General features: G+C 52.8%; 1 protein-coding gene across 7 annotated transcripts in view; it reads left to right on the forward strand.

Moving 5' to 3' along the window:
- The window catches only part of LOC119975278 (myristoylated alanine-rich C-kinase substrate-like), a 113,217-nt gene that overhangs the window by 19,671 nt on the left and 81,966 nt on the right, over positions 1 to 11,580 (forward strand). For 2 of the 7 annotated variants that reach the window (XM_038814988.1, XM_038814992.1), the window contains exons 2-4: positions 578 to 658; positions 5,048 to 5,077; positions 9,706 to 9,742. In XM_038814988.1, coding sequence (XP_038670916.1) covers positions 578 to 658; positions 5,048 to 5,077; positions 9,706 to 9,742 — 148 coding nt within the window. Of the gene's footprint in view, positions 1 to 577; positions 659 to 5,047; positions 5,078 to 7,414; positions 7,490 to 9,705; positions 9,743 to 11,580 lie in introns of all 7 variants that reach the window. The other 5 variants (XM_038814987.1, XM_038814991.1, XM_038814990.1 and 2 more) reach the window with 3 other exon arrangements.

Below are 11,580 nucleotides of genomic sequence, written 5' to 3' on the forward strand. Positions count from 1 at the left end.
TTTTCCCAGTCAATCCCTGGTTAAACTGACAAGTGCATCCAGTTCCTCACACTTGCTGATTTTAAATTCAATAATCTCAAGCTATGGATGGAATTATACTTATTCCTGGCAAAGAGACAACAATTTTGTTAGAATAACAGACCAGACCCCAACATTTGTTAGGATACCGGACCAGACGCCAACTTTTGTTCAGATGATAGACGAGAACCCAAACCAATTTTCAATCTGTAAAATTGTGAGGGAATGATGCTTCACCCCAGGAGTGAAGACTCTGAACAATGGGTATCTTTATGTCAAAACAAACATCAAAGAAATACAATTACCAGTTCTTAACATAAAAAAAAACACAACTTATACCCGGTAAATTCATTCATTCCGACGAAGCAACGCAACAGTTCATACGCTACTTACAAATAAAATTATCAAACAGGTAACTTGCTCGTCTGTGCACTGTGGAGAGAGTGCCTTTCATGGGCAAATCCAGTCTGTCAGTACTGAAGGAGCCTGCTTGTCTGACGAGAAGGAGCCCCTAATCTCTTTGTCCTTAAATAATCACTTCTATCCTTTATTGTTCCAGTTTCTACAATTACCGCGCATTTAAACGAAGCAAATCATACGCTTCTGGAACCACCCTGAAGCATGAGAAACGTCACATTAGGTAAGAAACAGTAACGATTGAAGCCTACTCTCACTGGGGTAAGGGTTCCACACACACCGACTCTCACTGGGGCACGGGTTCCACACACACTGACTCTCACTGGGGTAAGGGTTCCACACACACTGACTCTCACTGGGGTACGGGTTCCACACACACTGACACTCACTGGGGTACGGGTTCCACACAGGCTGACTCTCACTGGGGTACGGGTTCCACACACACTGACTCTCACTGGGGTACAGGTTCCACACTCACTGACTCTCACCGGGGTAAGGGTTCCACACACACTGACTCTCACTGGGGTACAGGTTCCACACAGGCTGACTCTCACTGGGGTACGGGTTCCACACACACTGACTCTCACTGGGGTAAGGGTTCCACACACACTGACTCTCACTGGGGTAAGGGTTCCACACACACTGACTCTCACTGGGGTTAGGGTTCCACACACACTGACTCTCACTGGGGTACATGTTCCACACAGGCTGACTCTCACTGGGGTACGGGTTCCACACACACTGACTCTCACTGGGGTAGAAGTGCCACACACACTGACTCTCACTGGGGTACGGGTTCCAAACACAATGACTCTCACTGGGGTACGGGTTCCACACACACTGACTCTCACTGGGGTACGGGTTCCACACACACTGACTCTCACTGGGGTGCGGGTTCCACACACACTGACTCTCACTGGGGTGCGGGTTCCACACACACTGACTCTCACTGGGGTACGGGTCCCACACACACTGACTCTCACTGGGGTAAGGGTTCCACACACACTGACTCTCACTGGGGTACGGGTTCCACACACACTGACACTCACTGGGGTACGGGTTCCACACAGGCTGACTCTCACTGGGGTACGGGTTCCACACACACTGACTCTCACTGGGGTACAGGTTCCACACTCACTGACTCTCACCGGGGTAAGGGTTCCACACACACTGACTCTCACTGGGGTACAGGTTCCACACAGGCTGACTCTCACTGGGGTACGGGTTCCACACACACTGACTCTCACTGGGGTAAGGGTTCCACACACACTGACTCTCACTGGGGTAAGGGTTCCACACACACTGACTCTCACTGGGGTTAGGGTTCCACACACACTGACTCTCACTGGGGTACGGGTTCCACACACACTGACTCTCACTGGAGTACGGGTTCCACACACACTGACTCTCACCGGGGTAAGGGTTCCACACACACTGACTCTCACTGGGGTACATGTTCCACACAGGCTGACTCTCACTGGGGTACGGGTTCCACACACGCTGACTCTCACTGGGGTAGAAGTGCCACACACACTGACTCTCACTGGGGTACGGGTTCCAAACACACTGACTCTCATTGGGGTACGGGTTCCACACACACTGACTCTCACTGGGGTACGGGTTCCACACACACTGACTCTCACTGGGGTACAGGTTCCACACTCACTGACTCTCACCGGAGTAAGGGTTCCACACACACTGACTCTCACTGGGGTACGGGTTCCACACACACTGACTCTCACTGGGGTACGGGTTCCAAACACAATGACTCTCACTGGGGTACGGGTTCCACACACACTGACTCTCATTAGGGTATGGGTTCCACACACACTGACTCTCACTGGGGTACGGGTTCAACACACGCTGACTCTCATTGGGGTACGGGTTCCACACACGCTGACTCTCACTGGGGTACGGGTTCCACACACGCTGACTCTCACTGGGGTACGGGTCCTACACACACTGACTCTCACTGGGGTACGGGTTCCACACACACACTGACTCTCACTGGGGTACGGATTCAACACACACTGACTCTCACTGGGGAACGGGTTCCACACACACTGACTCACTGGGGTACGGGTTCCACACACACTGACTTTCACCGGGGTAAGGGTTCCACACACACTGACTCTCACTGGGGTACAGGTTCCACACAGGCTGACTCTCACTGGGGTACGGGTTCCACACACACTGACTCTCACTGGGGTACGGGTTCCACACACACTGACTCTCACTGGGGTACGGGTTCCACACACACTGACTCTCACTGGGGTACGGGTTCCACACACACTGACTCTCACTGGGGTACGGGTTCCACACACACTGACTCTCACTGGGGTACGGGTTCCACACAGGCTGACTCTCACTGGGGTACGGGTTCCACACACGCTGACTCTCACTGGGGTACGGGTTCCACACACACTGACTCTCACTGGGGTTAGGATTCCACACACACTGACTCTCACTGGGGTAAGGGTTCCACACACACTGACTCTCACTGGGGGTTAGGATTCCACACACACTGACTGATTGAACCATCAATTCATCAGACTTGTGTATCCGAAGTGAATCTAGGCTTTTATTGCTTACTTCAGACCCAGCCTGTTACCTGTTGATGAACTCGAAGTGACCCAGGCTGACTCTGGACGCGGATACTTATACAGCTGCACTAGGGGGAGGAGTCGTGCACAAACCAAAGGTGGAGCCCAGTACAAGTTTCTCAGTGCTCCCAGCGCTACTCCTCCTAGTGGTAGGATGGCGCTACTGTGCTTACAATCACAGGGTGAATTATTATATACATTCATATATTACATTTACCACACTGACTCTCACTGGGGTATGGGTTCCACACACTGACTCTAACTGGGGTACAGGTTCCACACTCACTGACTCTCACTGGGGTACGGGTTCCACACACACTGACTCTCACTGGGGTATGGGTTCCACACACACTGACTCTCACTGGGGTACGGGTTCCACATACACTGACTCTCACTGGGGTACAGGTTCCACATACACTGACTCTCACTGGGGTACGGGTTCCACATACACTGACTCTCACTGGGGTACGGGTTCCACATACACTGACTCTCACTGGGGTAGGGGTTCCACACACACTGACTCTCACTGGGGTACAGGTTCCACACACACACTGACTCTCACTGGAGTACGGGTTCCACACACACTGACTCTCACTGGGGTACCGGTTCCACACATACGACTCTCACTGGGGTACGGGATCCACAAAATGATTCTCACTGGGTACGGGATCCACAAACTGACTCTCACTGGGGTATGGGTTCGACACACACACTGACTCTCACTGGGGTACGGGTTCCAAACACACTGACTCTCACTGGGGTACGGGTTCCACACACTCTGACTCTCACTGGGGTACGGGTTCCACACACACACTGACTCTCAGTGGGGTACGGGTTCCACACACACTGACTCTCACTGGGGTATGGGTTCCACACACACTGACTCTCACTGGGGTACGGGTTCCACACACATTGACTCTCACTGGAGTATGGGTTCCACACACACTGACTCTCACTGGGGTACGGGTTCCCCACACACTGACTCTCACTGGAGTACGGGTTCCACACACACTAACTCTCACTGGGGTACAGGTTCCACACTCACTGACTCTCACCGGGGTACGGGTTCCACACACACTGACTCTCACTGGAGGTTAGGATTCCACACACACTGACTGATTGAACCATCAATTCATTAGACATGTGTTTCCGAAGCGAATCTAGGCTTTAATTGACTTACTTCAGAGCCAGCCTGTTACCTGTTGATGAACTCGAAGTGACCCAGGCTGACTCTGGACGCGGATACTTATACAGCTGCACTAGGGGGAGGAGTCGTGCGCGAACCAAAGGTGGAGCTCAGTACAAGTTTCTCAGTGCTCCCAGCGCTACTCCCCCTAGTGGTAGGATGGCGCTACTGTGCTTACAATCACAGTGTGAATTATTATATACATTCATATATTACGTTTACCACACTGACTCTCACTGGGGTATGGGTTCCACACACACTGACTCTCACTGGCGTACAGGTTCCACACACACTGACTCTCACTGGGGTACAGGTTCCACACACGCTGACTCTCACTGGGGTACGGGTTCCACACACACTGACTCTCACTGGGGTACGGGTTCCACACACATTGACTCTCACTAAGATACGGGTTCCACACACACACTGACTCTCACTGGGGTAGGGGTTCCACACACACTGACTCTCACTGGGGTACAGGTTCCACACACATTGACTCTCACTGGGATACGGGTTCCACACACACTGACTCTCATTGGGGTACGGGTTCCACACACACTGACTCTCACTGCGGTACACTTCTTAAAATCCTTGCTCTTAGCCTTTGGCTTGTTGCATTCTGTTCGAATTCCCTCATGGCGCTGAATGATTAATTTTTTTCGATAAACGCCTTTTAGAGACAGACTGATGTGAGATGGAACATTGCACTGCCCCAGGATTTACTCTGCTGGGTTCTTCAGCTTTAGTTCTTTTGTGTTTAATGTAAGTTATGTTTGGTGTTTTCTGGATTGTCTGACCTCCGATTTCTCTTCCATTCCATCAGTAATCCCGGACCAGTCCAAGTTCTATTATAGTGAGTGTGAGAATTGGTCTTCAGGCGGAGAGTTCTCTTCATGTCTTTGGAATTTTTGATTTTACGTCTATGGATCTGCTGGTTGCTCCCCTCACTCCCCCAGTTTTACCACACCATTCTCAGTTAGATTGTCACTGGTTTGGCCCATCATTTATAACCCATCCCTAATTGCCCCTCTAAAAGATGGTGGTGAGCCACCTTCTTAAACCGTTGCAGCCCATGTGGTGTTGGTACAGTCATTGTGCTGTTATGGAGGGAGTTCCAGGATTTTGACCCAGCAACAATGAGGGACAGGCGATATATATTGTAACAGTCGTGGGTTTGGAAGGTGCTGCCGAAGGAGCCTTAGTGAGTTCCTGCAGTGCATCTTGTAGATGGTACACACGGCTGCGTTCGTTGGTGCTGGTGGAGGGAGCAAAGGTTTGTGACGGGGGAAGAAACAAGTGGGCCTGCTTTGTCCTGCGAGCCATTTCAGAGGTGCAGTTAGAGACATCCACATTGCTGTGTGCCTGGAGTCACATGTAGACAAGAATAGGTTAGAGGCTCATGGAAATCGGCCTATAAAAGTTGACCCAGAATGGGACTGGATATACCTGGAGTTTTGTTTGGGACTTGGAGCTGCTAGCTGCATTGGTGCCTTTAATTTTGTTGTTGAATTAAACCTCTTCTGGATTTACCTTTTCTGGCCTCCTGAGGTTACAGAGGAGGGTCGTCATGGCTGGTGGGGGTTACAGAGATAGGGAGGGTTGTAGGGACACGTGGAGCGTACAGAGATAGGGAGGGTTGTAGGGACTCGTGGAGCGTACAGAGATAGGGAGGGTTGTAGGGACTCGTGGAGCGTACAGAGATAGGGAGGGTTGTAGGGACACGTGGAGCGTACAGAGATAGGGAGGGTTGTAGGGACTCGTGGAGCGTACAGAGATAGGGAGGGTTGTCGGGACACGTGGAGCGTACAGAGATAGGGAGGGTTGTAGGGACACGTGGAGCGTACAGAGATAGGGAGGGTTGTAGGGACTTGTGGAGCATACAGAGATAGGGAGGGTTGTAGGGACTTGTGGAGCATACAGAGATAGGGAGGGTTGTAGGGACACGTGGAGCGTACAGAGATAGGGAGGGTTGTAGGGACACGTGGAGCGTACAGAGATAGGGAGGGTTGTAGGGACTTGTGGAGCATACAGAGATAGGGAGGGTTGTAGGGACTTGTGGAGCGTACAGAGATAGGGAGGGTTGTAGGGACTTGTGGAGCGTACAGAGATAGGGAGAGTTGTAGGGACACGTGGAGCATACAGAGATAGGGAGGGTTGTATGGACTTGTGGACCGTGCAGAGATAGGGAGGGTTGTAGGGACACGTGGAGCGTACAGAGATAGGGAGTGTTGTAGGGACACGTGGAGCGTACAGAGATAGGGAGGGTTGTAGGGACTAGTGGAGGTTACAGAAATATGGAAGGCTGTAGGGGCTGAAGGAGGTCACAATGATCGAGAGTGTTGTTGGAGGAGGTGGGACTTGAGCCCTTGTTGCGGAGCAATAAAGATGGAGGCTCTGGGGTACTAATCCAGCAGTTAGACTCAGATCTCTGGATACATTGTTAATTTTGAAGTCCGAGATGGATAGCCTTTCGTCAGTTCAAGGTCTTCAGTGATAAGTGTCTTGCCGGAGTGAAGGGAGGTCATTTGTCAGCCCTCAGCTGACTAAGCCAGGGAACAGACTGTAGAGGGGCTGAATGGCCTCCTCCCGTTTCTGAGTGCACATGTCTGTACGATACGTTTGGAGAAATGAATGAGGCTGGATGCCGATTATACAGAGCATGCCTGAGGGTGTGGCAAGATGTTAGGTTACACTGCGCCACTGCTGGTGTCAAGTTGTAACTACAGCATGACATGTTTACATGAGATTTTCCCACCATAATTGCAGACAAATGTAATATCAGGAGTGGGCTGGGCCGGGTGGCGTGCTGTGGGGGGGGGGGGGGGGGGGGGGGGGGTGATGTTCTATCTTTAAAAAAAAATAATTTTTATTGGAATTTTTTGCAGAAAATATAAAATATAACGACAAACAATGAAATGCAACAAAATAACCCATAATAACAGTAACACCCCCCCAGACCGTATCAACACATGTATCACATCCCCCCCCCCCAACCCCAATAAACAACAAGAGAACTTAAGAATAAATTTAAATTAAATAAGCAAACATAGTCATCGTCCCCCCCCCCCCCCCCCCCCCTTTTCCCTCCCCCTTCCCCCCCGGGTTGCTGCTGCTACTGTTGTGATGTTCTATCTTAATCACACTCCAGTGCATGTGATGCTGATAACCTTATTCTTTTTAACAACCACAGATTATTTTCAGATTCGAGAAATTGGTTTGATCTGTGCAGGTCTTTTTGCTATAATTGGAATATGCATCGTGCTGAGTGAGTATTGTAGCCTTAGTTGCAGTGATATAGAAACACCCAGCACAGCAAAAGGCTATTCGGCCCATCATGCCTGTGTCAGTTCTTTGAACGATCCCCACTCTGCCCCCTGCTCTTTCTCCCCAAATTCATGCAAATTTCCCCTTTCCAGTATTTCTCCAATTGCCTCTTTTGAAAGTTCCTATTCAATCTTCTTCCGGAGCGAATCCCTGCGACTGGCGCGAATCGTGCCATGGCTCCCCGACGCCGGGACGCGATTTTCCGCCGCGCGGAGAATCAGCACGATTGGTGCCGGCGCGGCGCAGCGGCCCCCCCCCCCCCGGGATGGGCCGAGCGGCCGTCGCAAAAAACCCGAGACCCTCCGGCGGTGTTCACACCTGCTCTCAGCCGGTGGGACCTCAGCGTGGAAGGGTCCGAGGGCAGCCTGTGCCGGGAGGAGGGGGGGGGGGTAGATAGACCCCGTGGGGGGGCCTCCGTTGTGGCCTGGCCCGCGATCGGGGCCCACCAATCGGCGGGCCAACCTCTCGGGCAAGGTGCCTCCTTTCTTCCGTGCCAGTCCCTGTAGCCCTGCGCCATGTTGCGTCGGGACCGGCGCAGAGAAGGGAGCCACTGCGCGTGCATGCGTTGGCGCCGGTGCCACTGCGCATGCGCGGACCCCGCGGCACCCAGTTGTCGGCAGGATCAGCAGCTGGAGCAGCGTGAATTGCTCCATTGCCGTGCTGGCCCTCTGTAGGGGCCAGAATTGCTGATCCTGAGGCCATGTTGACGCCATCGGGAAACGCGACGGCGTTTCCGACGGCATCAACACTTAGCCTCTGGATCACAGAATCCTGCCCCCGATGGGAGCGAGTCCCTCAATCTCCCATTACCTGTGGGAGTGACTCCCATATTCTCCCCACTCCCCATGGGAGCAAGTCCCTCATTCTTCCCAGTCCCCGGGGTAGCAAGTCACTCCCCAATCCCTACGGAATCAAGTCCCACAATCTCCTCAATCCCCATGGGAATGAGACCCGGATTCCCCTCAGTCCCTGTGGGAGCAAGTCCCACATTCTCCCAACTCGCTGCGGGAGCTAGTCCCACCTTCTCACCAGTCCCTGTGGGAGAGAGTTCCAAGTTCTCTCCACTCTCCTAGAGAGCGGGTCCCACATTATTCCCCATTCCCTGTGGCAACAAGCCCCTCATTCTCTCCACTCCCAAGGGAGCAACTCCCTAATTTTCCCGCTCCCTGTGGGATCGAGTCCCACATTCTCCCCACTCCCTCTGGGAGCAAGTCACACATTCTCCCCCTCCCTGTGGGAGCGAGTCCCATATTCTCCCCACTTGCTATGGGAGTGAGTCCCACATTCTTCCCACTCCCTGTGGGAGCGAGTCCCACATTCTCCCCAACCCTGTGGGAGCAAGACCCACATTCTCCCCACTCCCTGTGGGAGTGAGTCCCACATTCTCCTCACTGCGTGTGGGAGCGAGTCCCTCTTTCTGCAATTCCTTGTGGGAGAGACTCTGAATTCTCCCCATTTCTTGTAGGAGTGTGTCCCTCATTCTTCCCAAGCCCTGGGGTAGCAAATCCCTCATTCACCCCAATCTCTATGGGATCAAGTCCCACAATCTCCTCAATCCCTGTGGGAGCAAGTTCCGGATTCTCCTCAGTCACTGTGGGAGCAAGTTCCGGATTCTCCTCAGTCACTGTGGGAGCAAGTTCCTCATTCTCCCCATTACCCATAGGAACGAGTCCCATATTTTCCCCACTCCCATGGGATCGAATCCTGGATTCTCCTCAATCCCTGTGGGAGTGAGTCCCTCATTCTCCCAATTTATTGTGGGATCAAGTCACACATTCTCCCCACTCCCTGCAGGAGCAAATCCCAAATTCTCCCCACTCACTGTGGGCGCAAGTCCCACATTCTCACCATTTCCATGTCCACGTTCTCCCCACTCCTTGTGGGAGCAAGTTCCATATTGTCCCCATTCCCCATGGAAGCGAGTCCTACATTCTCCCCACACCCTGCGGGAGCAGGTCCCGCATTCTTGCCACCCCCTTTGGGATAGAATCCCAGATTCTCCTCGATACCTGTGGGAGCGAGACCCACATTCTCTCCACTCCCGGCAGGAGCAAGTCCCACATCTCTTCTGGACAAAACCACTCACCCAGCCAGTTCAGCCGTCAGTTTAACACTCCTGTGGATGAGTGACAATCTATTTTTCTCTTTCTCCTTTAGCCCACTATTTGAACTGTCGATGCTTATGCAAGAAGAGGTGAGCACTCACAGAGCTAACATTAACATTCACAGAGCTAACATTGACACACATGGGAGAGACACCTATTTCTCTGGGGCATTACGACCCATTGGGAAGCCTCAAAGTCATTCACAGGGGGACTTCATGTTTTCAAGTGAGGTCCCGGTTGTAATGTGGGAAGTGCCAGTGTGTGCACAGCACAATCCCACAGACAGCAATGTGATAGCGACCTCGGTCTTTATTTGTGATGTTGGTTGAGAGGCACATATGGGTCATAGAACACCAGTGAAAACTCTTCCTGTCCCCCTCGCGCCACCCCACTCTTCTTAATAGTGGCTGTGAGGGTCTTACAGACTCCCGAGGGGGCAGGAGTGGGCCCAAGCTTACAATGTCAACTGAAAGACGGCACCTCTGACAGTTCAGCACTCCCTCAGTACTGACCCTCTGACAGTGCAGCACTCCCTCAGTACTGACCCTCTGACAGTGCAGCACTCCCTCAGTACTGACCCTCTGACAGTGCAGCACTCCCTCAGTACTGACCCTCTGACAGTGCAGCACTCCCTCAGTACTGACTCATCTGACAGTGCAGCACTCCCTCAGTACTGATCATCTGACAGTGCAGCACTCCCTCAATACTGACCCTCTGACAGTGCAGCACTCCCTCAGTACTGATCATCTGACAGTGCAGCACTCCCTCAGTACTGACCCTCTGACAGTGCAGCACTCCCTCAGTACTGACCCTCTGACAGTGCAGCACTCCCTCAGTACTGATCATCTGACAGTGCAGCACACCCTCAGTACTGACCCTCTGACAGTGCAGCACTCCCTCAGTACTGACCCTCTGACAGTGCAGCACTCCCTCAGTACTGACCCTCTGACAGTGCAGCACTCCCTCAGTACTGATCATCTGACAGTGCAGCTCTCCCTCAGTACTGACCCTCTGACAGTGAAGCACTCCCTCAGTACTGACCCTCTGACAGTGCAGCACTCCCTCAGTACTGACCCTCTGACAGTGCAGCACTCCCTCAGTACTGATCATCTGACAGTGCAGCACTCCCTCAGTACTGACCCTCTGACAGTGCAGCACTCCCTCAGTACTGACCCTCTGACAGTGCAGCACTCCCTCAGTACTGACCCTCTGACAGTGCAGCACTCCCTCAGTACTGATCATCTGACAGTGCAGCACTCCCTCAGTACTGACCCTCTGACAGTGCAGCACACCCTCAGTACTGACCCTCTGACAGTGCAGCACTCCCTCAGTACTGACCCTCTGACAGTGCAGCACTCCCTCAGTACTGACCCTCCGACAGTGCAGCACTCCCTCAGTACTGACCCTCCGACAGTGCAGCACTCCCTCAGTACTGACCCTCTGACAGTGCAGCACTCCCTCAGTACTGATCATCTGACAGTGAAGCACTCCCTCAGTACCGACCCTCTGACAGTGCAGCACTCCCTCTGTACTGACCCTCGGACTGTGCAGCACTCCCTCAGTACTGATCATCTGACAGTGCAGCTCACCCTCAGTACTGACCCTCTGACAGTGCAGCAGTCGCTCAGTACTGACTCTCTGACAGTGCAGCACACCCTCAGTACTGACCCTCTGACAGTGCAGCACTCCATCAGTACTGACCCTCTGACAGTGCAGCACTGCCCTCAGTACTGTTACCCTCTGACAGTGCAGCACTCCTCAGAGTACTGACCGTGTACATTTTAAAGCCTCCCAGGTTCCACAGTGCATAGCAACTCTCAGCCCCACCCCTCTACTGACCCTTCGACAGTGCAGAATTCCTCAGTATGATCATCTGACAATGCAGCAACCCTCAGGATGACCCTCTGACAGTGCAGCACCCCCAGTA

Source organism: Scyliorhinus canicula, chromosome 12, assembly GCF_902713615.1.
Source record: "Scyliorhinus canicula chromosome 12, sScyCan1.1, whole genome shotgun sequence".
Classification (NCBI taxonomy): domain Eukaryota; kingdom Metazoa; phylum Chordata; class Chondrichthyes; order Carcharhiniformes; family Scyliorhinidae; genus Scyliorhinus; species Scyliorhinus canicula.